This window comes from Cricetulus griseus (genome assembly GCF_003668045.3).
Source record: "Cricetulus griseus strain 17A/GY chromosome 1 unlocalized genomic scaffold, alternate assembly CriGri-PICRH-1.0 chr1_1, whole genome shotgun sequence".
NCBI classification, from domain to species: Eukaryota; Metazoa; Chordata; class Mammalia; order Rodentia; family Cricetidae; genus Cricetulus; species Cricetulus griseus.
The window spans coordinates 157,051,157-157,076,811 of NW_023276807.1; the positions used below are offsets into that span (position 1 = coordinate 157,051,157).

At 44.9% G+C, this 25,655-nt stretch overlaps 2 protein-coding genes across 4 annotated transcripts in view; both read right to left on the bottom strand.

Moving 5' to 3' along the window:
* Window positions 1-273: 273 nt before the first annotated feature.
* On the bottom strand, window positions 274-20,312 carry Naaa (N-acylethanolamine acid amidase). Of its 3 annotated transcripts, XM_027388411.2 has the most exons (11): window positions 16,036-20,312; window positions 15,016-15,180; window positions 12,321-12,447; window positions 10,006-10,096; window positions 7,025-7,101; window positions 5,516-5,688; window positions 5,334-5,396; window positions 4,267-4,333; window positions 3,088-3,116; window positions 1,566-1,643; window positions 274-984 (listed from the first exon to the last, which is right to left on the bottom strand). In XM_027388411.2, exons 1-10 carry the CDS (start codon window positions 16,245-16,247, stop codon window positions 1,568-1,570), a joined length of 1,080 nt encoding a protein of 359 aa, XP_027244212.1. In that variant the 5' UTR covers window positions 16,248-20,312; the 3' UTR covers window positions 274-984; window positions 1,566-1,567. The 3 variants fall into 3 exon arrangements, 1 of the variants encoding a protein (XP_027244212.1); XR_004772262.1 differs by lacking the exon at window positions 4,267-4,333; XR_004772261.1 differs by lacking the exon at window positions 274-984 and having other exon boundaries at window positions 3,019-3,116.
* A 156-nt stretch (window positions 20,313-20,468) lies between these two features.
* Window positions 20,469-25,655, bottom strand: part of Sdad1 (SDA1 domain containing 1) — a 30,406-nt gene continuing 25,219 nt past the window's right edge. Inside the window, exon 23 of the transcript XR_004772260.1 lies at window positions 20,469-20,821. The gene's annotated coding sequence lies outside the window, so the exon portion shown is untranslated. The remainder of the gene's footprint in view (window positions 20,822-25,655) is intronic.

Consider the following 25,655-nt stretch of genomic DNA (forward strand, 5'->3'; position numbering starts at 1 on the left):
ATGTGTGTGGGAGGGGTGCACGTGTGCGTGCGTGCATGCGTGCTCCTGCCTTTTCCATGGATGAGGCTGAGATGAGACGATTGTTAATCCCAGGTCATTTTTCATTCTAAGATACCTGAGTATATTAAATAGGTATCAAACCACCCATGAATATTTACAAAGAAATCTATACTCACTTCCCTTTCCCACACCCAGTAGGAAATATATAAAATAATAAATTATATTTAAAAACAGAAGCATAAGGTTTCAGGGTAATCAGGTAGAACACAACACTCAATGTCTTCCAAGTTTTTATTCTCCCTGACATCTTTTGACATTTTATTAACAAATGATAAACAATGACAGGAAATTATTTGGTTTCATATAATTTTCAAAAGTAGTAAGAAAGTAGTTGGTTTTTTTTTAAAATAAGGTCCACATTAAAAAAATATGTTAGGATTTTATAAAAAGTGAGTGCCACTATACGGAAATACGCATACCTTCAAACAAATTCTACTCAAACTACAGTTCTGCACATTTCAGAGAAGACTTATGTATTTCTTTATTCTGTGGTGCTGTGGACAGAAGCCAGGGCTTCACACTTGCTAGGCAAATTCTGCCATAGGCTGCAGCCCAGACTTAGAGAAAACTTATCCCAGGCTTGTCCACAAGACAATCGTTGTGCCCCTTCACTTCTTCAATAGAAAGGCAGAAGTAGCAAGAGAGAATTATGAGAAACTGAGACCGGCCAGATAGAGCCTGATCTTGGACACAGGTTATCTGCGTTGTTCCAGCCAGGGTGGTTTGTTAAGGATGATCAAGAGGACCAGGAATGGGGAAGATGCAAGACAATGGGCTACTCCCCAGCTCCCCCCAGAGAGACATGAGCCCAGAGATGCCCCACAAGGCAGACAAGCTGAATGAGGAGGAGCCCACACTACTCATCAAACAGTGCACTTTCACTCCGTCTTAGTCTTTTAAATGCAACTCTTGGACAATCATCACCTGGTAGGGAAAAGAAAATACATGCATTTAATTCAAACAAAAATTCAAGAAAATGTAATGTTTTTTCATTTCCAGGATAAAACACTGACCAAACCATCTTACCAATCTGGAGACCTAAGCAGTAGCCTAGGGCCCTGATGGCAGGTGCTGTCTACAAGGAGACCCTTTGTCCCCTGTGTCTTTCCTCTTCCCTGTGGGCTCACTGGTACCTTCAGGTAAACTCTGTGAGGGCCACTTGCCTTCAGGATCTGCCTTCTGAGACACTAGGCCTCACTATTGCTCTGGGGACACATGGGTCTCCCTAAATCTCTGCCCCTTGGTATGTGAGAAGGTAACCCTGGGCCTCAAGAGCAGCGTTTGTTAAGCGGCAATGGGCAGAGAGATCTCAGTGTCATGTAAACTTTAAAAAAATACCTATTGGCCATCATATGCTAAATGTTTATCTGAAAATATCATGTACCTTTAAGTCTTAGAAGGTCACCATGGTGTGTGAGAAGCACTTGCCACTCCCTCCCTTGCAAGCAATAACAAATGTCAAATCCTTCACAGCCCGGCCTGGGCCCACTTGTACCTCTGCTTACCTTCAGCTTGGGTTCCGCACCCTAGTCATGTACTTGTCAGGCTCGGCAGCACTCATCACTGTGGTATAGATTGTGCAGCTGAAAGAACAAGACCAATTCTTATGTGTGTCTCACCTTCCCATATGATGCCCTTCCCCATCTTTTGGGATTCGGGATAAGAAGGCAAAGAGGCAGAATGTCTAAAATGGAAAGCAAGAGATCTAAGTGGTTTTTCTTCCTATTTTGAAATACTATTGAAAGCCAAGTTGGACTTTTAAATGCTGACTCCTCAAAGCATTACACTGTGGTAGTGAGTGACATCACCCTATGTGCGGGGCTTCATCTAACGGAGTCATCGCCTATTCTTTGCTGTCATGGTGAAAGGGAACCGCCCCAACTTCTGCACAGCCATGCCTCAGAGCACACTAGGGGCTTCCTGTGACCCTCCCCTTAGGAGAGTGTGTGAGTAAAATCACACGCTGCAAGTCAGAGAAACCCTAGCTCACAGACTACAGCTGTCAAGAGCACAGGCTAAAGGGGGGAGGAATAATAATAATACCAGCAATCATAATGTAAAGCAATATTTTTAAAAATCAAAAGAATAAATACATAAAAAGAGAAACACAATTGCCTGATGGTGAAAGGCAGAGGCAGGCAGATCTATGAGTTCAAGGCCAGCCTGGTCTACAGTGTGAGTTCCAGGACAGCCAGGGCTACCCACAGAAACTCAGTCTCAGAAAGAAAAAAAAGAAGGAAGGAAGAAAAAAGAAAGAAGAAAAGAAAGAGCTGGGCATAGGTGGTGCATGCTTTAATCCCCGCACTTGGGAGGCAGAGGCAGGTGGAAGACCAGCCTGGTCTAGTTTCAGGACAGCCTCCAAAGCCACAGAGAAACCCTGTCTTGGAAAAAAAAAAAAAAAAAAAAAGGAAAGAAAAACAAAGATATACGGACGCATCTTACCATCTATTTTTACACTGTCCTGTTCCAGTTTCCCCAAATGCATCTAAACGCCCCCAGGCATTATCCTAAACCTGCATCAACTTGGGTTCCAGAAACAGCACAGCCTGAATGACACCCCATCCCCCACCCACAAGGCCGGGAAATCATCTAAGATGGCCAGGCTGCACCTGGAGGGAACTCATCTCCAGAGAGCCAGCCTGTCCCCTTAAGAGTGAGGACTTCTTCAGAGCCCCTGCATAACCAGAATGGAGCAGAATGGGACAGCATCACCAGGAGGACCTACTTTAGACTCTTGCCCCAATTCTTCCTCTGTTTAACTTACCCACCTGCCAGCTTCCTGAAGACTAGCTTAGACTCACTGATCCCTTATTTGTTCCTCTTCCCAGCACCCTGATTGACTCGCCTTTCTCTGTATTCCTCCAATATGCTTCTCTTGAACTGGCATATTAGGACAGGCACTAAGCTAGCGTTTAAAGGCTGCTAGTACCAGAGCTTTTGCTCTGAAACTTGGGTTACCTGGTCACAGTAACATTTGTCCTAGGGGAAAATCATTTTCCCAGAAGATGTGCTGAACATGCCACTTACTTGTTATAAACAGGAAACACAGATAAAACCTGCATAGGAAAAAAATCATATTATGAAAATATTAAAAGGTAGAAGAAACACAGGTGGAGTGCCTATAAGGGGACTACAACCACTCGCCCTGCACGATGGCTTAGCAGGTAAAGAAGCTGCTACCAAGCCCGATGACCTGAGCTCAATCCCTGGAACCCACATGGTAGAAGTTGTCCTCCCATAAGTTGTCCTCTGAGCTCCTTGTGTATGGTGTGGCATGACAAACACACACACACACACACACACACTAAATAAAAGTTTATAAAAAAAAATAACCACTTAACATTTCCATGTATCTCAGGGTGCTTGTTAGAGATTTTTTTTTTAAAGATTTTGTTTATTTATTATGTATACAGTCTTCCGCCTGCATGCCAGCAGAGAGCACCAGATGTCATTCAAGGTGGTTGTGAGCCACCATGTGGTTGCCGGGAATTGAACTCAGGACCTCTGGAAGAACTATCAGTGGTCTTAACCGCTAAACCATCTCTTCAGCCCTTGTAACAGATTTTTAAATCCTTGTTCTTTCTCTTTTTTAAAAATTAATTTATTTTTATTTCATGTGCATTAGTGTTTTGCCTGCATGTATATGTATTTGTGAGAGTGTTAAATTCCATGGAACTGGAGTTACAGCTGTGAGCCACCATGTGTGTGCTGGGAATTGAACCTGGGTCCTCTGGAAGAGCAAATCAGTGCTCTAACTGTTGAGCCATCTCTCCATCTCCCATTCTTTCTCTTTTAAACAACAAACACATATTCTAACTATGCTTATTTCTTTTAATATGAAGAGAAGCTTAGATGAAGACTGTTACACTACCATATAGACCCAAACTCAGAAAACATTAAGTGACTTTTAAAATGTTTTCAACTTTTTTTTTTGGTTTTCAAGACAGAGTTTCTCTGTGTAGCTTTGGAGCCTATCCTAGCACTCGCTCTGGAGACTAGCTGGCCTTGAACTCACAGAGTTCCGCCTGCCTCTGCCTCCCGAGTGCTGGGATTAAAGGCGTGAGCCACCAACACCTGGCTCAACTTTTTTTTTTTTTCAACTTTTATAGAACTTTTACTGCAACATTTTTCTTGATTTTAGAGCAGTTTTTTCATACTCTTAGGACAATAGCACCCTAGAGAAGCTAAGCATGAAGATGGAGTTACCTGGAAGAGGGCCTCCAGGCTAATGTGTGCTTGCCCTGTGGCATTTAGGGCTTTGATGGCTGGTGTTCTGTAAGGACAATGGATCAAAGGTCACAAGGTGCCTCAGGAAACTCTGACCCATATCAGATGCCATTTTCAGAGGCACAGTGTAAGGCCCAGTCTCCTGCAAACAGATTCTGGCTCTCAACCTTCTCTCCTGAGTCATCTGATTCATTCAGCTTGACAACTCCCCCCCTCCCATCCCATGTGCTCAAGGAAATTGGGACAATTGCTGCAGAAATCAACTATTGCCAAACCAGTGGGAGAATAGAGATTAGTGAGATATGCTACTCCCTGTAACCAAATGATTGGCGAGTCCACATTAGAAAGGGCAATGCAAGCCCTCATATCAGCAGGGCAATTGACTGATTTTTTTTTTTTCAAGACAAGGTTTCTCTGTGTAGTTTTGGAGCCTGTCCTGGAACTCGCTGGCCTCAAAATCACAGAGTGCTGGGATTAAAGGCATGCATTATCACTGTCCGGTTTGACTGATTGATTAATGGGTAATGACTTTCTTCCGAATAAAGTCTTACAGCAGTAGCCCATTATTCAACCCTTCCCTTACACTTTCAGGTAGGTGAACAAAGAGCCTAGTGGCTCCACAGACTCATTGGTAGGGTTCATGATGGAATCCAGGGCTCCTTGATCCTGAAGCCAGGGCCAACCTCACCCTTCTAGCCTCTACCAACTAACTACCAAGAGGTCCTCCCCACTGCCCTCCTCCACACCCTGTACTCTCTACCCTTCCAGACCCTGGTGAGGGGTCAGCCATATTTTCTGGAAGGAGATGTCACCTGTAGGTCCCTGTTGTGGGAAGGGGACAGTCTCCTGACCATTAGAAATATTGGAAGTCTACCTACAGGGCTGGGTATGGAGGCTCATGCCTCTAATCTCATACCAGGGAGGCTGAGGATTACTCTGAATTTGTGGTTAGCCTTGGTTTTAAAGTGAGTTCCACGCTAGCCTGGGCTGCAGAGTGAGACCCTTTCTCAATGAAACAAAACAAGACAAGAACAAAAAGAATCTACCTTCGGTCATCCCTCTTGGGTACAGGCTTCCAATGATCATAATTTGTCTCAACTCGGAACCACCTGCAATGGAGTGTGTCAGCTCACCTTATCCAGGGACATTTAGAAGAAATATTAAAATGCAAAAATAATTTCTACTTCAGCAAATAAAGATTTGATGAAGAGACTGCAGTTCTACTCACGCTCCATTCAACGGGTCAAGAGGCCAAATGTCCGCTGGGCCACCTCTGTTCCGGGTGATGACTACCCCCTCACGGGGCGAGGTACCCCCAACAATGTAGTAAACATCAGCAATGAGGGGAGTCTTGGCCAGAGTGTAAACAGCGGCTTCAAAGTTTTCTGAGTCACTCAGGGTCTGAACAAAAAGACAAACCAGTATTGGTAACGTCATCCAAGGGAGAGGCCCACGGGGCATGACACATATTCCAAAGCACAGCCTCTTGATGCTAACTAAACTAAGCTATGGCTATAACATGTACCCCTGATTTATCCGGTAGTCACTGGGGTTCCTGAGAAGAAACCAAAACAGCACTGACAAACCCCTCAACTTTGGCAGAGAGCCGACTGCAAAAGGACAGACGGTCAGCTAGCCCTAGAGTTGGCTCCCCCAGTCTTGGTGGCATGAGTTTTGACCAACCACATCTCCCTATTCATTTGTAATCTCCACAGCCACTGTTGATCACTGATCTGCACCAGGCCATGGGCTGGAGGAAGCCAGGACCTCATTCTTGCTCTCAGAAAAATTTCCAAGAATACAATGCCATAACCAAGCAATGGTGACATGGTAAAATAATGATGGAAGCCACAACAAGGAACCCATCCTCTCTTAGGGTACAAGAGTTCAGGTACCAAGAGACAGGCAGGAGTCACTGTGATGGTGGCTTCAGGGTTCGGAGTGGATGTGGGACTGAGTTCCAGGTCAATGGACTCAACTGACAAAGGCTTGGGACAGAGAGATGGCATGCGGCATTAGGACGAGGAGCCAGGCCAAGTCTGTGGAGACACGCAAAGGTCTGAGCTGCGCACAGTGAAGAGGGTCCCTCTCCAGCTCCTCACTGCCATTGGCGCTCTTTCACTAAATTCAGATGCTGAGAACACCTTGCTGTAGGGACCCCCAGTCCCCTCCACCTTCACAGTCACTATTGTCACTTGGAGAGAAAGACATTCCACAGTTACCATCCTACCTAGGCACATAGATGTATGGGGGTAGGAGAGGGGTCAATGAAAGGACAATTCAAAAGCTAGTGTTCCCAAAGGTTCTATCACAAGTCACATAAGCCATAAGGCCCTTGTACATATTGATGGAAAGATGAGATATTTTTATTATTTAATTTACATTTACTTCATGTGTGTCTTCTCTGACCCTTCTAAGTCTCCCTTCACCCCTTCTTCATTCCCTCATTCTTCCCTTATAGCACCCAGGCCGCTCTGTACAACTCAGAGCTGAGCTCAGGTCACCCCGACTCTTGTCTCTATTGTAACAGAATGTTACTATCTGCCCTTGTAATTGTTAGTCAGTACCTAGCTTTATCATTAATGTTTACTATGGAAAGACGGATGCACTGGAAAAAACCGCATTGTTTATTCTTCTTGGGGGAAAATACCAATCCTGTTAAAGGACACAAAGCCCTGCAGCGTGGCCCCTCTGTTTAGATGAGCTTGGGTGAGATGGACTCAATACTTGTACTCACTTTTCGGATGAGCCAGCTGATTGGGGAGTGTCCCAGAGAAATCGCAGCGATCACATTCTCCCACCACCAGCCTTTATCTGCATATGTAAAGAAGCAGCAGGTCAGATCCAAACACCATTCAAACAGTATTTCTTAAATAAAAAGTTTTTGCTACATTTATTCCATATTTACTTTTATTGTATGTTTAGGTGTGTGTGCCACAGCATGTATTTGAGAGTCCGAGGACAACCTTCAGGAGTGAGTCCTCTCCTTCTGCTATGTGGGTCCCGGGGATCAAACTCAGATCCTCGGAAGTGATGTCTGGTGCCCTTTCCTGCTAAGTCATCTCACTGGCTCTGAGTCTGAGAGTCAACCAATCATAAAAACATCTATACACAAGTGAATATATATATTAATACTATATATATATATATTAATTACTATATGTAATATATATATAGTAATAAACAAAAACATGCAGATATTCACTGATTCCTCATTTTTTCCTCTTTTCTTTATTTTTGAGACAGGATCTTCCTATGCAGCCCAAGGCAGACTTCCAATGTGATACTCCTCTGCCTCAGCCTCCAGAGAGCTGGGATACAGACGTGTGCCATCATGCCCAGCTTCCCTCAGGTTTTGCAAACAGAATCTTTTGTACCTGATTCAATAGTGATTATATTGGATAAAATCACTCTACCAATAATTATCTCAGGCAAAATTAAATTCTGTTCCTTTCAAGGGAGGCTACTTGACAAATATTAGGAAGGATGTGGCAAACTTTGTCTTTTTGACGTATCTTTAATAAGTTTAAATGTGACTGAATTTCATTGAAGTTGTATGTTACAGACCAACTCAGCTACTTTAACTTGCTCACGTTCCAATAATTAGTTTAACAAACATCTTAATTCATAAGACAATGAAACTAAAGCCTGTTTAAATAAATATATACATTTGTAGATGTCTCTCTCTCTCTCTCTCTCTCTCTCTCTCTCTCTCTCACACACACACACACACACACACACACACACACTCTTAACATTGTCATGCTGTAGTTTGGACATGCTAGTTGAGACTCAGATTCATTCATAATTGAAAACTGAGAAATTTTTGAATAAATGCATGGATATAAAAAGCTGAATACTGAGCCAGGTGGCAGTGGTGCACACCTTTAATCCCCACACTTGGGATGAAGAGGCAAGTGGATCTCTGAGACTGAGGCCAGCCTCTGCTACATAGTGGGTTCCAGGACAGCCAGACCTATCACAGGGAAAACGTATCAAAAAACAAAACAAAACAAAAAACAACCATATATATATATACATATATATATGTATATATATATGAATAAGACTATATGAATAATATATATTCATATATATGTGAATAAGCCTATATGAATAATATATATTCATATATATGTGAATAAGCCTATATGATAATATATTCATATATATATGAATAAGCCTATATGAAATATATATATATAATATATATATATATATATATATATGAATATGCCTATCCAAATGAAGCAATAACCACATGATGCCAGCCAGGTCCCATCAGATGAGGAATGTGTGTGAACACTCTGCTCTTCCTTAGCAGCAGGCCCCTGGGCACAGAGGCAAGAGGTCTCATCTTCCTGGACTTCCCACATATTATGAAACTAAACAATGTCATCATGAGGTTTGCATAATGACATGGAGTTGTCAGCAAACAGCTGGCTCAGGTCCCAGGAGATCAGCTTGGGAACCGCCTCTTCTACCTGATAGCTATCATTTCATTTTGTAGCCTGTTTCCAACCCTGCATCATGTATGGTCCCTAGGAATAGCCCTACCTGTTTCGGTGAGAAAATGTTTGAGCATGTGCATGTTAAATCCAAGAGGTTCACAAGGTTGCCTGTGGGCAGGGTCATGGACCTGGATGAATTCAATAGCTCCTTAGCATTCCTCTGACTCTGTCTTAACCCAGCAGAGTCCAGTCTCTACTGAGCAGCCAAAGTTGGTCAAAACATAAATCAGGCTAGGATGGTAGTACTTCTGCAGTCCCAGCATTCGGCAGGCTGATTCAAGGGAGACTACTGTTTCAAATGTATGTGTGAGATACAAAAGGATAATACTGGTTCAAATGTACGTGTGTGTGTGTGTGTGTGTGTGTGTGTGTGTGTGTGTGTGTGTGGAGAGAGAGAGAGAGAGAGAGAGAGAGAGAGAGAGAGAGAGAGAGGGGTGTCTGTGTGAGAGAGTATGTCTATGTGTGTGTGAGAGAGTGTGTCTGTCTATGTGTGTGTGTGACAGAGAGTGTGTGTGTGAGAGTGTCTGTCTGTATGTGTGTGTGTGAGAGAGAGTGTATGTGTGTGTGAGAGAGTGTGTGTGTCTGTCTGTCTATGTGTGTGTGTGTGAGAGAGTGGGGGGGGCTGTTCACTCTTTGGCATGAAACCCTCCTATGCCTTCTATTCTGGTTAAAATCCAAACACTCACCATGCTCATCACAGCCTTGCACATGGCCATGGTCTCCTCTACACCTCCAATGTCCCTACTCCCTGCTGTAACTACACCAACTGTGCTTCATTTCTGGACTATACCAATAGTAATAGCTATTGCCATAACTACACAACCTACATTTCTGAATTATACCAATAGTATGTATGTATGCATATATCTCTGTCAGACCACAGAGATATCTTCCTCTTGTCTCTGCAGACCCAGACTGGGATGACATGGATCAGTGCTCCCCTGACCCTTGACCCTAATAACAACCTATTCCGAATGCCTCTGCACCTTCCATCAGGTCATCCCTCAGTCCTTCCTTTGCAGTCCCAGGCACCACCTGAGGTTACCCTCATGCTTACAAGACTACTCTCTGTCTTCCTTCCCTCACGAGTGGAAGTGGAGGTGGCTGGAAGTTTCCTTTCTCATAATCTGTTGGTTGAGAGTGAAGGAAACACTTAGAAGACCTCAACAAGGATTTGCTTTAAAATGCTCAGGAATTTTTAAATTACCTCGTTCATCACCAGAAACTGTAAACTTGTGTGGACTTTGACCTGTCCATAATCCTACATAGCCCACAAAAGTAGTCCCCGTGAATGCAACCTGAAATCAAGAAAAAAGGCATCATTTACCACCCAGCAGAGTGCAAACTGAAATCACTTAATTCCCCTACACCTCCCTGAGTTGTTTGTTTGCTGAGACAGTGCCCTACTATGTAGGCCTAGATAGCCTGGAACTTGCTATATAGACTAGGATAGCCTCAAATTCACAAAGATCTACTTGCCTTTGCTTCTAGGATTCTGGGTATGCCACCATACCCAGCTTCCTGGATTTTTCTTTCCCCTTAGAGATTTCAACATAACAGAATGAAACTCCAAAACATATTCTAGAACAAGGGTTTTTAACCTTGTCAGGAGAGGGATCTATGGACAGAATTCAGCAAATGAGATGGATGGGAGTGGGGTGTGCCTCTTTCCTTTCCCTAACCAAACTAGAACCAAACTGCTTCTTTGTTTTGTTTTTCAAGACAGTTTCTCTATGTAGCCCTGGCTATGCTGGAGCTTGCTCTGTAGACCAGGCTGGCCTTGATATCCACCTGTATTACACCTGGCTCTCCAAAATGCTTTTTAGTGAACGTGCTTGGCAAAGCATGAAGTAACAACTATGCCTGTGTTTTTTTCAGAGGACCTTGCTGGTACTTGGAGACAGGTGACCGTAGTTGTAGATGACTTGTACCACCACCCTGGGTGACACTATGCACAAGTCATGGTAGTTACCAGACTGTCTGTTAAGTCAGACTACTAAAAAAACCCTAAAGATATGACACTGAACCAGCAGATTTCACCATAACTCGTTGTTTCTATCCCTTTGCATTCTGTGTGTCTATGAAACAATATTCACCCAGAAGACTTCCATTCTAAAGGTAGCAAATGGAGTGTGACTGGAAATGGTTTTGAGTTCATGACAAGAGACAAACACTCTACATTTATAAAGTCTGTGGAACTAAGGGAATTAAACCATTGGAATGGCTCACCGATAACAGCCAGATTAAAGTTCAAACGCTTTAAGTCACCCTGCAACCGGCTTTCATTTAACACGACATCATCACCGTAAACCAAGTCACAAGCTGCAGAGGTTGAGAGGCACCATCAGCAATGCTCCTCAGGCTGTGTTCCTGGAAGTATCTAGAAGCATCCATTCTGCACAGTTTGTACCGTTTATAATGGCTAACAAATATTTTTAGATTTTGAGAAATTAAAATATACCTAGAGTAGTATTTTTGTTTTTAAAACTTAATATTAAAGCTAGGCATGGTGATGCATGCCTTTAATCCCAACACCCAACAGGTAGATATCTTCGAGTTCAAGGCCAGTCTGGTCTACACAGTGAGTTTCAGGACAACCAGGGCTACACGGAGAAACCCTGTCTCAAAATAACAAAACCAAACCAAACTTAATATTATACTAATAACCTTCACTGCATTATTCAAGTTTGCTCTATCTGGCTGTGAAAATAACTTGGGTGACTGAACTGTAAGGGAGAAGAAGGCCTTAGTTTCTTCATTGATCTTTGTCCCTAGACATTCTGTGTGCCACCTTGCCATCCCCAGGAGTGTGGTGGGAGTGTATTAGTCCTGCAATTAAAACCTATGGTTTGGCTCTGTGAGTAAAAGCATATGATGCTCCCACCAAGGACTGAGCCTCACGTCCTGCAACCCGAGGGCAGCTCACACCTGCCTGGAACGCTAGATTCACTTTACTCCCACTCAGATACACACACATACACAATAAAAAAAAAATAAAGAGCCCTACAATGCAGTTACAAAGAAACAATTGATAAAACAAGCAAATGAAAAGACCACAAAGCTCTTTTAGAGCCTACAGAGATGGTTCAACAGAGGAGAGATGGTTCAATAGAGGACCTCTGCGTCTTGAGCACATGGCTGTACCTGCCCCATCTCTGCACCTTGTGAGCATGGTTGTACCTGCCACTGATCTCAGTCTCTCTCTCTCTCTCTCTCTCTCTCTCTATATTATATATATATATATATATATATATATATATATATTGGGGTTTTTTTGAGACAGGGTTTCTCTGCATTGCTTTGGAGGCTGTCCTGGAACTCGCTCTGTAGACCAGGCTGGCTTCGAACTCACAGAGATCCACTTGCTTCTGCTTCCCAAGTACAGGGATTAAAGGCGTGTGCCACCAACGCCCGGCTGATCTCTGTATCTTGTGTGCATGGTTGTACTGGCCCCCATCTTTGCACCTTGTGGGTGTGGCTATACTTGCCCCTGATTTCTGTATCTTGTGCACATGGTTGTACCTGTCCATTCTTTAGAAACTGCACATCCACCGTCATCTTTCGCAAGACATTTCCAAAGGGGTAGTCAAGGTTCCTGCCGTGGTAAATGTGGCCTTGGGAATCTTGGGCCACAATACTGGTGCAGAATCTGAGCAAAGGGATAATACCAACAAGAATGAAGACAACAGGAACCAAGAATGAGATTTCTGTTTTTGAAACAAATCCTCAAAGGATCAGGTTTTCTTCCTTATTGTTGACATAGATGCTATAATATGCTTTTTTTTTAAAAAAGATTTTATTTTTTTATTATGTATACAACACTCTGCACACCAGAAGAGGGCACCAGATGGCATTATGGATGGTTGTGAGCTACCATGTGGTTGCTGGGAATTGAACTCAGGACCTCTGGAAAAACAGTCGGTGCTCTTAACCTCTGAGCCATCTCTCCAGCCCCGCTATAATATGCTCTTGTACAAGGATATGGAACGACAATTGGCTGGAAGATACAACTGGACACAATGCATCTAGACCCTTCAATTGGCCCACACAAAGCTGCTACAGATGAATCAGATGAGAGTTTAATCTTCCCCACATCCTGTGTGTATGCAAGGCATAGCAAGACCTCTGAACTCTGCTTGCCGGTATGTTACCTATCAACATGTTATTTAAGCTAGTCCAAGTTATCATCTTCATATTATGTAGTTAGGGCAAACACACACACACACACACACACACACACACACACACACACACACACACACACATTAAAAGGAATACCAGAGCTGGGTGATGGTGGTGCACGTCTTTAATCCCAGCATTTGGGAGGCAAAAGCAGGTAGATCTTTGTGAGTTTGAGGCCAGCCTGTTGTACATAGACAGACAGTTTCAGGCCAGACAGAGCAACCTTGCCACAAAATAAATAAATGAGTGAATAAAAAATATCGTTAAAATAAACTTTTCTGTACGACTTATTTTTTTGTGCTGATTCACTGTTACTTTTATAATTAGGAAAAAACCTGTATTACTTCACTGCTTGGTTTGTTGAAAGAAGAAAGCTTGGTGAGGTTTTGACTCCTAAGGTTTCTGATCTTGACCTCAAAGGTAACGTGGTGAATGGTTAAAGTCTACAGGAGTGATCTCAAAGTTGGTATTTTCTGAATGGTGGCAAGAGGACCACCAAGGGGATCACCATTGCCAAGTCTTTTTTGGGCACATCCTGTAACTCACCATCTAGACCAGGCTGGCCTCAGACTCACAGAGATCCTCCTACCCCTGTGTCCCAAATGCCAGGTTTAAAGGTGTGCACCACCATTCCACCACCATTCCTGGTGTGCAAGTCTTTCAATATGACCCCTCCAGCAGAAGCACAGGTGACAAGGACATGCCTCTGCTTTGGGAGAGGTACTATGGGCAGCCTTGGAACTCACCAGCCACCAGAGAGCCAGCAAGTGTTCTCTCTGAGGCTTGGTTTCCACATCACAAACCAGAAGATGCCACCTTCCCCCGCCCCCCCCAGGGCTGTGCTCCTTGGTGGCCTGAGGCTACAAAGATTCAGTAGGACATAGCTCACACAGCCAGGCTTCAGAAGTGAGGGCAGAGCATTTCCAACCTGACCCTAAGGGTGCTTTACAAAGAAAATTAGGCAATTTAAATGCCTTACCCTGAGACACAGAGTAATATTAACTTAGTTCCCTTTGAAAGGCACTTGAGTTTAACAGGCTAGAGTACACAGGAGTCTTCCCCTGAAAGGCAGGCAGTAGATCACATAGGGACTCCGCTCTTCTGGGAAGTTGCCAAAGAATAGTTTGTTATTCCACGAACTTCCTTTCATTCATCATTTTTTTTTAAAAAATCTTATTTTACTTATTCATTTATTTTTTTTAGAGAAACAGGGTTTCTCTGTGTGTCCCTGGCTGTCCTAGAACTAGCTCTGTAGACCAGGCTGGCCTTGAACTCAGAGACCTACCTGCCTTGAGTGCTGGAACTAAAGGTGTGCGCAGCTGCTGCCTGGCTTAAGGCAGCCAGGAGCTATTGGCATCTACTGGCTGTCTATGCAGAGTGGGAAGTAGTAAGTGTGGCACTCGGGGGTCTTCCTCTACTGCTTCTACCTTGTTTTCGTTTGTGTGGGAGAGGGGAGAGTGCATGTACCACAGTGTGCTTCTGAAGTCAGGGGACAAGCAATGGTAGTCAGTTCTCTCCTTCTACCACGTCTCAGGGATTGAACTGAACTCACGCTCACATTGAACCGAACCCCTCCACCCACACTTTGCTTTTTAGACAACAGGTTCTCCCACTAAACTTGAAAAAGCAAGTTCCCATGATCCTCCTCTCTTCTCCCACCCCGGGAAGCACATGAGGCCATACCCAGCCAGGGATCTGAATTCAGGTTCACTCCATCCGCCACAGGCACCCTCACCCACAGAGCCATCGCCCCAACCCTTGAGCAGTTTGGAAAGTGGCATGACCTCTAGATTGATGACAAGATAAAACAAAGTTTTACATAGAGCCGCTGCTTCCCCTGGGAAGTCCACCGGACAGATACATGCTGCTCAGATTTCCCCAGGGACTCAGAGACCTAAGGTGGTTTCCAAACTGCAGTGACTATCTAATTTTATCTCACAACAAACATACAGCCACCCACTCATTGTGGGTGACAGTCTCGGGCAGGTGACAGTCAATTGACTTTAATCCACCCTCCTACGTATGGGGCACTTACGCGGAGGCCTCATAGGCCAGATTGACCAAGATACCGTCGGCCAGGCTGAGGTTGAGGAAGTTGCACATGCCGCGGATCTCATCAGTGAAGGGCTGGGGCAGGAAGCTCTCCACCTTCGACACCACCTCTCCGATCATCTCCAGTACCCACTGGGGGACCCTGTCGCTAGAAACGAAAGTGCACGAAGCTTGTGTCTCCTGCTCAGAGTACGCAGGGTGCAAGTGTGTGTGGACTAAGGGAGAGGGACGTTAAGAGTCTAGATTTTCCCAGATCTGAAGCGCTGCACCATGCTGCTCCATTCCCAGAATCCAAAGCTGAGGGACTGAGCAGGAGCGGTAGTGTAGGGTCATAATCCCAGCTCTCAGGAGGCTGAGGCTGGAGGCTCACAATTAAGGCCAATTTATGCTACACAGCAAGGCTTCAAATTTTTTGCTCCCAACATAGTATTTTTATTAATTATTTGGGAATTTCATATAACGCACCCATATCACACTAGCTTCCTATTCCTCCATGGTCCATCCTCTCTCCCCTGCAACCTGCCCCCCACCGCCAAAACAAAAACAAAAAACCCCACAACCCCCTCCCCCCCCACCAAGTGCAATTTGTGTTGTGTCCATATACTCATCGGATCAGGGTCAAACTCCCAGAAAGACTTCAAAAATAAAAATTATAAGGGCTGATTTAACACCCAATGGTAGAGCACTCGTCTCCATCTCCAGTGAGTGCCAAGCACCCTGGAGAGAAAGGACGGCAGGCTGGTCCGGGATGGGCAGGCTAGTGGGCTGCATGCCCTACTCTGCAGTTTAGCCGACTGAGTGACACCTTGTGCATCCCCCCTGACCCGGAAAACGTCTGGAAGACGCGCCTGCCACCAGAGATCCCGAACTTGAGAGCCTAACCGGCCTTGTTGTGTCAGCCACCCTCTGGGCGCTGCATGGAGCAGAGGGAAGGGCACCGGTGCAGCACCGAGGGGAGGGGCAGAGTCTGGCTGCAAGTTCACAGGACCTGTCCCGCGCTCACCCGATGACCTCCGCCACCGCGGCGCGCACAAAGTCCGGGTCGTAGTGCTGCAGCATCGGCAGCCAGCGCTGCTCCGGGGCCGCGTCCATACTGACGTTGAAGAGTGGCGGAGCTCCGGGGACGCCAGTCGACAGCCAGGGCCCCGGCAGCAGCAGCAGAGCCAGTGCCAGGTGTGCCCCATGGCCCGCAGCTCCGGTGGCTCGGTTACCCATGGCTCGGACTCCTGAGGCCACCACCCCACCACCGAGCCTTTACGGGTCCGGAAAGTGAAGGGGGAGGCATCGGGGCGGTGCTAGCACTGAAGGCGGAGCCTGACCTACGTCGCCCCACCCGTGGCCAGGAACTCAAGCAGTGACAGCCGCCTCCTGCACCGTCAGGATTAAAACCGCTTCTCACTCACAATTTGAGGCGGCTTCACACCTCTGTGGTCCAGGGCGTTAAAGCCCTACTGTAATAGAAAGGCATCGTTGTCTCCTTAGTCTGCATTTGCTCATTTTAAAACTCTCTGAAGGGCAGAACTTCGGTTCAAAACCCCCAAGAAAAAGCTAATCATTTAAACATCTGTGTGCTGTTAATTTTGCTGATTCCTATTTATCAACACAAGCCAAATGACATCTCCTAATTAACTCACATTTTACTGGTGACAGACCTTGGAGGGAAGTCACCTGCCCGGGGCCACAGGCTGAGGAGCCTTTGCCTTCCTCTGTTGAGTTGTTTGAATCCAAAGCCTACGTTAGCAAATCACCAACCTGAAGCCCCCTCGATTCCTCTAGTGTCCCCAATATCAGAGAGACTGAATTTGTAAAGTCACCTTGGTAAGACCGGAGCATTCTTATGAATAGCAGAGTTGCCTATAATCAAATAGCCAAATGTTACAAGAAACTTGGGAATTCATTTTGTTTGGGTGTTCCCATCCCTCTACCATAAGAAAAAAAAAGGAATCTTTATTTTTATTATTTTATGTATGTGTGTGTTTTGCCTGCCTGTATTTCTGTGCACCTTATGTGTGCCTAGTGCCCTAGGAGGCCAGATGACCTAGGTGACCTCTGAGCCATTTCTCCATCCACTACTGCCATCCTCTCTTAGCCCTGCCCTCCAGTAGAAGCCATCACTCGCTACCTCTGATTTGTCTACTTTTATGGCCTGTATGCCACTAAGCTCAAGTACCCTTTGTTTCCCTAAGTCCTAGTTCTTTGTTACGAAGCAAACGCCCATCCGTGCATGATAGCAAGCAGTTAGTCACAGGGAGCCATTCCTTAGCTACACATGCAAGTCATGGCTCTTCTGTGTTGATAAATAATGCACATCTCAGGTCTGGTAAGTCCTGGGATCAAGTTTCTAGAGGGGCGTTCCCTGGTTCAGGGACCCACAACCACATCAGGACCTGTCCCCAGCAATCACTGGGTGGGGCCAAAATGCTTCCCTCAAAGCAGAAATATGTTCCTGACAGAGAGATGAAGCAGCAACTTGCAAGAGAAGTGAGAATGTTATCGGAGACTAGAGGTAAAGGCTCCTTTGTCATGTAGGTGGGATGGCAATGGCACTGTTCTTTGCAGTACTGCAGAGAGAATACTGTTCCCGAGTGTCTTAGCTGGGTTTACAATCGCTGTGATTAAACATCATGGCCAAAAGCAAATTGGGGAGGAAATGGTTTATTTGGTTTACACTTCCATATCATAGTCCATCAGTGAAGGAAGTCAGGACAGGAACTCAAAACAGGGCAGGAACCTGGAGGCAGGAGCAGATGCAGAGGCCATGGAGGGGTGCTGTTTACTGGCTTGTTCCTCATGGTTTGCTCAGCCTGCTTTCTTGTAGAACCCCGGACTACCAGCCAGGGATGGCGCCACCTATAAAGGGCTGGGCTATAGACTGTCCTGACAGCCCAGTCCCAAGCTCAGGCTTGTTACTCTTACCCTTAAATTAGCCCATATTTCTTATTTACCCTCTGCCATGTGGCTCATGGCTTATTATCTCATTTTCTACAGGCAGGTCCTGCTCCCTCGGTGGCTGGCTGGTGTCTCCTATGACTCCACCTTCTTCCTAGAGTCCTCTGTTAATAGCTGTCTCGCCTATACCTCTTGCATGGCTACCGGCCTGTCAGCTTTTTATTAACCAATGAGAATAATGGCATATTCACAGGTACAGGATTGTTTGACAGCACTGGGCCCTCCAGCATCAATCACTAATTAAGAAAATGCCCTAAGGGCTTGCCTACAGCCCATATTATGGAGGCATTTTCTCATCTGAGGTTCTCTCCTTTCCGATGACTCTAGTTTGTGTCAGCTGACATAAAACTAGCCAGCACATCAAGGAACTAGGTACTCTTGCTAAAGTTGCCACCTGTTTTCTTCTTGCTCATAGTAAAATGTGTGAGGAGAAAGAAACCCTAGCAAGAGTAGATTTGGGAACGGTTTTGAAAATTTTCAGGTCCAATCTTTATGCAGAAACCTGGCTTATTACAGATATGCCATGTCCTACCTGTGGAGATATTTGCACTGTAACTGACAAAAAGTAGCATCTAGGGGCTAAAGATGCTTGCTGCTGTATCCTGAGGACCAGGGGTTGAATCTCAGCAACTGTGTTGCACAGCTCATGAAGGCCTGTAACTACAGCCTCAAAGGGTCTAACATCTTCTTTTGGCCTCCTGAGGCACATCCACACATGTGAGCATATATTCTCACACACACATGAACAAAAACACATCTTCAAAAAGAGAGTGTAAAGCAATCAGAAACAAAGAAAAGGATTAAAAGCTCTAAAAAGAAAACCAAACTGAATAACAAAAAAGTGTGGTTATCTCCCCTCCCCAGTACCCACTGAACCACATATTACAGCATCCAATCACTTCACAGGTAAACATCTACAGTTTCGAAGTCTAGTGATACTGTGTTGATATGGCTGCAGTAAACTAGGAATTCAGGCTTGTGAGTGGGGCTACATCGAAATTTAACATTATCTAATGTAAAGGAACCACAGACTTTCCAACCTCGCAATTCCATTTCTAGCAAAGACACTTGTCCATTATCTAGTTTGAATCAAGAAAAAAAGAAAACTCTAAGAACATGTACTCTAGATGCATTCAGATATGTTGATTACTCTGTAGAGGGCATGAGGTCTTTTTGCTCACAGATAAGCACCAAGGGAACCAGGGATGTAAAGCACACATGCTTGTCTTTTCAACAGAAGGGATGTACACCCATTTTCACCCAGAAGTCTGGGAGAGGATAGAGTTGATAGCCTGGTGACCTTTGCTACCTGTAGGGCCAGGCCACATCCAAATTCCCCAGATTGTTATGTGTATCCCAGACTTTCCCTCCCTAGACCTTTAGCTTTGTTTCTCAGTCAATAGAACGTAATCTTAGGGGAGATGTCACATGTACTTTGTAACATAGTGACCTACAATATCTGTATGACCAAGTCTACACCTGCTCCTCCCCCAGGCCTTTAAGGTGCCTTAAGCTTTATTGTGCATATGGGATTATGATAGTTGTCACCATCAAAGTTTGGGTTTTTTTTTGTTTTTCCAAAATTGCACTGTACTTAAATGCCTAAAGAACAAACTGTCCCTGTCAGGACTCTCGAAGTTTGAACCAGTCCTGGCTGCTGAGTCGTGCTGAACCCGATTCCTTCTTGCCTCATGCAGACAGTTTCTCTGTGTATCATTTCTCTGTGGACCAGACTTGGCCGGGTTGCCCACAAAGTTCTCAACAGCAGAAACATGTACCTGCTTTTTGTCAGGAAAATAATAAATTATGAATGGTTGACTAGAGAATGCAACATTTGAGGAAATAAAAAATGCATTTATGCAGAATCTAATGCTGGGCCTAGGGAAGATGGCCCAGTTGGAAAAGTACCTGCTGCATAAGCATGAAGACCCAAATTTAGATCCCGGTAGCCACATAAAAAGCCGGGCCTGTGATCCCAGTGCCAGGGAGGCAGAGACCAGGGATCCCAGGCCTGTCTGCCCCAGTTGCCTCTTGCTGAGATGGAACTAAACACACACCCTCCTTATTAAATCAGTGAGAGAGCAACCCCATGTCAGAAAGACATGGAAAGAGGAAGACATCTGTCAGCCTCTAGCCTCTGTTTGCACACATCCCACATAAAACACACATGTAAGCTAATGCTGAGTTACAGTCAGCACTTTATGTAAATTAAGATACTAAATAACACTGTGCTGAACACATATACACAGGCTACAGGAATGGCAGGCATCAACCCTGAGGTTAGCGGCTCTCTTGAGGGAGGAGTCATGGTGAGAACATCATTTCCACTCTCATACTCTTCTCCTTATAGTTAATTTCTTCCCAATGGCCTGCTCCTTCTGCCTGAGCCCTGTGTACAGGGATTACAGCCCCATGTACTGGGATTACAGGTGTGTAGCATGATGCCAGTTTCCATGCCTCCATTGTTTAATAAAACAACACAACATGTAACACTGAGTTGGTAAATGTTTCATTGTGCTCTATTTAAAGTCACAGTTATAAAATGTTTTTATTTTTCAAAAAGAGGAAGGTTCAAGTGTCCTTGAAACAGGAAGTTCTGAGGAGGATTGTCTCCTCCTGACCTGCTTCCCGAGTGATTCCTCTAACTCCTGCTTTTGCAACCTTTCCCAGAGAATGGTGGCTCCCCATCTTGCCCTTCAGCTTTGGTCCAATTTCCCTCTCAGGCCCCCTGTGATGCTGATTTAGGGACAGACTGCTCCACTGCCTCTGGCTGAGGTCAAACTAGTGCTGTTCCTGGTTTTTTCAAAGGATGCTTTGTATAATGTAAATTACCAGAGTGTCTAAAACAGAGACAGAAAGGCCAGTCAGACATATTCTTCCCACTCATACCCAGCAACCATTTTCACATGGCTGTTTTAAAACCAAATACCATTACTGTATGTGCCTCAAGGGAATACTGTCATCTAAAGAGTAACATTCTTTTCTATCAGGACTCTGTTTGCATTCAAAGAACTCTCTTACATGTTTGTACAAATAAAAAAAAAATCACGTGTCTACTCTTGCACATTAAAAAATTAAAATAAAAAAATTAAAATTAAGATATTGCTTAAGTGTCTTTACACTAGGGGTTAATGTTTCCAAACTGCCATCTGACTTGATGTAGTTCCCCCGCCCCCACACTGCCCTCTGTGCCATTATGAGCTTTGAGGCTGGCTCAGTGGGTAAAGCATTTGCTGCTTAAGGATAAGAACCTGAGTTTAAATCTCCAGCAATTCCCTCTCCCCGAAACATGGTGGCTCATGTCTGTATTCCCAGAGCTGGGGTGGCAGGTGAGAGAGAGACAGACAGATTACAGGGGCCCACTAGCTGGCCAGCCTCGCCAACCAGTGAGAGACTCTCAATGACCCCAGCTGTGTACATATATACACAGAACCTCGGCGAGTCTGCTCTGGAGACAGGGCCATGCAGCCTGGAACTTGCTTCACAGACCAAGCAGGCTTTGGATTTGCAGCAGTGTGCTCCAGAGCCTTCTATTACTGGGTGTGCACCACTGTGTCTGGCAAGCTACAGTACCCAAGAGTTCACTCAGACGCAGGCTCTAAGCTGTTGCATGTTTCCAGCCAAGATGGATATTGTGATGGGGGCTGTAATGTTCACTGAGCTTAAGTGTCCTCAGTGCTGTAACACTTTTGAGATGGGGTCCCGTGTATCCTGGGCAACCCTGAGGCTTGCTGTGAGGTGTTGACACCATAGGCGTGCGCAACCATACCTGGCCTATGTGGTACGGGAGTTGAAACCAGGGCTTTACAAATGCTACACAAGCACTTTACTGACTGAACTACATTATATACCACTTCCGGTACTTGTACTTTTCTGTTATGACAATAGCTTATAATATTTTATCATTTTTTTTCCTGTATTTTCTTACCAGCTACTAAGCCCCATTCCCCAAGGTTGGATGCTAGTGCCTGTGTGGTCTTAAAGGTGACAACTGGAGATTTGAGACCAAGTCTGTGAATGTGCAAGCAAGGACAATATGCTAAGACTGTCACAAGGATGCAGGAACTTAAAACACATTCCAATTTCAGAGATTAATATAAAAAAAGCCTTAATATCACTTTTATGTATTATATGCTGACTTAAAAATAGATTAACTCCAGGGGATAGTGGTGCATGCCTTGAATCTTAGCACTTGGGAAGCCTAGGCAGGAGCTTACCTCTGAGTCTGAGGCTAGCCTGGTCTACAAAGTGAGTTCCAGGACAGTCAGGACTGCACAGAAAAACCCTGTCTTGAAAAACTAAAAACTAAACAAACAAACAGCTTTACTTTTATCACATTACCAGTGTTTACATCTCCTGTGTATGTATGTTTTGAGACATACTCTCCATCCCTTCAACCTCAGCCTCATGAGTACTGGGATTACAGGTGGGCACACATCCAGCTTGTTCCTTGGCTTAAAAAACAATTGCAATTGTTTCTTAATGGTTTAACTGTGCTGGCGTGGGTGTGAAGTGTCCCCACAGACTTATTAGCAGGAGTTGAGAGCCTTTAGGAGCTGGGGAATGACCAGAGGAAGCAAGCTTCAGGCTCGCTTTTCTTCTGCCTTCCGGTCTTCAGAAATGAGATGTCTCGGCCATACACTGGTACCCATGACCTTCCCTCCACAAAGGTTGAGTCCTTCAAACTGGGAATCAAAATGAATCCTTCCTAAGTTGCTTCTTGCGGGATATTTGGTAAGACCAAGGAGAAAGTGGCCAGTATTCCACCTAACTACAGTATATTTTGCCTGTATTTTAGAGATGTTGGATGTATTGTTATTTAGTGTTGCATTCCCTGCAGTGAAATGACCATAAATTCATGTTTTCATATAAAAGCTCAAAGATAAAAATGCAGCTCTTGCCATATTCTATTATTTTGACAATGTGGATCTCAAAGTAGGTTTTAGCTAAAGCTTATGATTTTTTTTACTCTGTGCAAACTCTAAGCCATTTTTCCACTTAAGAACCATGTTAGGAAGCTGGGCATTGATGGCACACGCCTTTAATCCCAGCACTTGGGAGGCAGGGGCAGGCGGATCTCTGTGAGTTCGAGACCAACCTGGTCTACAAGAGCTAGTTTCAGGACAGCCTCCAAAGCCACAGAGAAACCCTGTCTCGAAAAACCAAAAAGAAGCATGTTAGGGGCTGGGGAGATGGCTCAGAGGTTAAGAACACTGACTGGTCTTCCAAAGGTCCTGAGTTCACTCCCAGCAACCACATGGTGGCTCACAACCATCCATAATGAGATCTGGTGGCCTCTTCTGGCCTGCAGGGACACATGCAGACAGAACATTGTATACATAATAAATCTTAAAAAAAAAAAAAAAAGAACCATGTTAATGGTACTTTAAAAATAGATTAATTACGGGGGATGGCCTTCTGTATATATGTTTCTCTTATTGGTTGATGAAAACACTGTTTGGCCAATAGGCAGGAAGATAGGCGGGACTAGGAGACGAGAATTCTGGGAGAGGTAGGCAGAGAAGTGCCTTGAGAGGGAGCCATACTGCCCAAGGAGTAACATGCCGGATTACCGGTAAACCACAGCCTCATGGCAATACATAGATTAAGAGAAATGGATTAATAATTAAGACAGAGCTAGCCAATAAGAAGACCTAGCCATTGGCCAGCAGTTTTTATAATGAATATAGCGTATCTGTGTGCTTATTAGGGGATGAAGAGGCAGCAGGACCAAGGTAGGACAAGAGAAACTTTCAGCAACAGACTAATTTATTTTCTTACATGTATGGATATTTTGTCTGCATGTATGTGTGTGCACCATGTGCGTGCCTGGTGCCCTCATGTTGGGCATCAGACCCCTGGAGTTACAGACAGCTGTAAGCCACCGCATGGGTGCTGGGAGTCAAACACAGATCATCTGCAAAAACACTGGGTGCTATAAACCATTGGGCCACCTCTCCAGCCCCTGCTAATGGCACTTTTGACAACATTGTGTATTAATTACTGGCAGGACTCAGAGAGGGTCCTAGAGGATGTTTCTAGACCCCAGGAAGCCAGGGAAAAGATAAGGAAGAGGAGACAAACACCTTTGGATGCTTTGAAATCACTTATGCCTTGGGTTTTAAGGTGCATCTCCAGGCCTGGAGTGTAGCTCAGTGGTAGATCATTTGTTGCACATGCACCAGGGTCCTCAGTTTCATGCCAGCACCCTTGGGGCGGGGTGTGGCAGGGGACACAGCCAGAGGGGCATGACGACAACAAGGGACCTCCTTCTAATTATAGAGAAATTTCACAAGGATGATTCTCCACAAACCTTTATTTCCTATCTCATTTTGTTGTTGTTTGTTTCTTACACAATGACATAAGTAATAACATACACCATGAAAGACTCAGAAAGAAGGAAAACACATCACATCCCAACAACACCCCGAATATCTGGCACATTTTCTGTATGTTTTTTGTAATCTCCCACATGTATACTGGATTATACTACAAATACTTCTCAACTTTAACCACTTAGACTGATAAACACACACAAACAGAATCTGCAAGAGAAAGTAACACAGAGAACCAATGCAAACCAATGAGCACGCTATGTAACTGCAGCAGAAGCAGCTGTGGCCTCTGCATCTTTACAGAGGTGAAAAGGACCAGGCAAGCGGTTCCCCCGGCAGCCTGGACCTGACCTAGAGTTCCAGGTGCTGCCAACTTCCTTCTTGGAGTCCAGATCTCTGCATTCTTCTTTGTTTCATACCCCCCTTCCCCAGACAGGGTTTTGCTACATTGCTAGCCCAGATTGGCCTCAAACTCACAGCAACTTCCTGCCCTGCCTCATTCTCCCAAGTGCTGGGATTTTAGGTGATGTCACCATGCCTGGCTAAACCTTCTTAAATCTCTGAAAATACACTTCAACTGAAGGAACTGGCTTCCCTTTCGGCAGCCATAACAGCTTGCCATAAACCTGCCTTGGTCACTTAGAGGTCAGATGCCTGTCTTGTGACAAGGAACCAATCAGAAGTTAGCTGGTGGCGCTATGCTTTACGACCCTGGGTGTGCTTTACGGACAAGCGCACAGCAATGACGTAGAGAGCATAGCAACCACCCTGGGAGGGCCTATGGGCCATAACAACCAGTTGACCAATCAACACAGGGCAAGCCCTCCAAGCCTGGAAGCACACCAATCGTGAGCCTGTGCGTAAGCCTGTGCGTACCCCTAGACACTCCCCTTACGCTGCCCTATAAGATCTTTTGGGAGACCCAAGGAGCCGTCTTTTCTAGCCGTCCGCCATGGCAGGTGGGTGAAAGACCCGAGCTAACATAGGGTTAGCTCGTTAAATTACAATAAAGCCTCGTGCAGTTTGCAGCAAGCTCTCGAATCCACCTGGTGATGGGGGTGACCTCGAACCTGGCCTGAGACCCCGGATACTTGAGTTTTCGGGGGTCTAACACAACCATGCAAAGAATTAGTGAGAGGACGCTACCTGTGGGAGTACCACATTATCCATGTACACTTTAAACATCTGTTAAGCTTAAACGGAGTACTCAAAACAATTAAACATTTTAGTTAAACTAGAATTTTAATGTAGTACTCTATATATTATATATATTCTAAGTTTTCAATGAACCAGAAAACAAATAAAAACAAAATTTGTATTAACTGCAATCTTTACAACT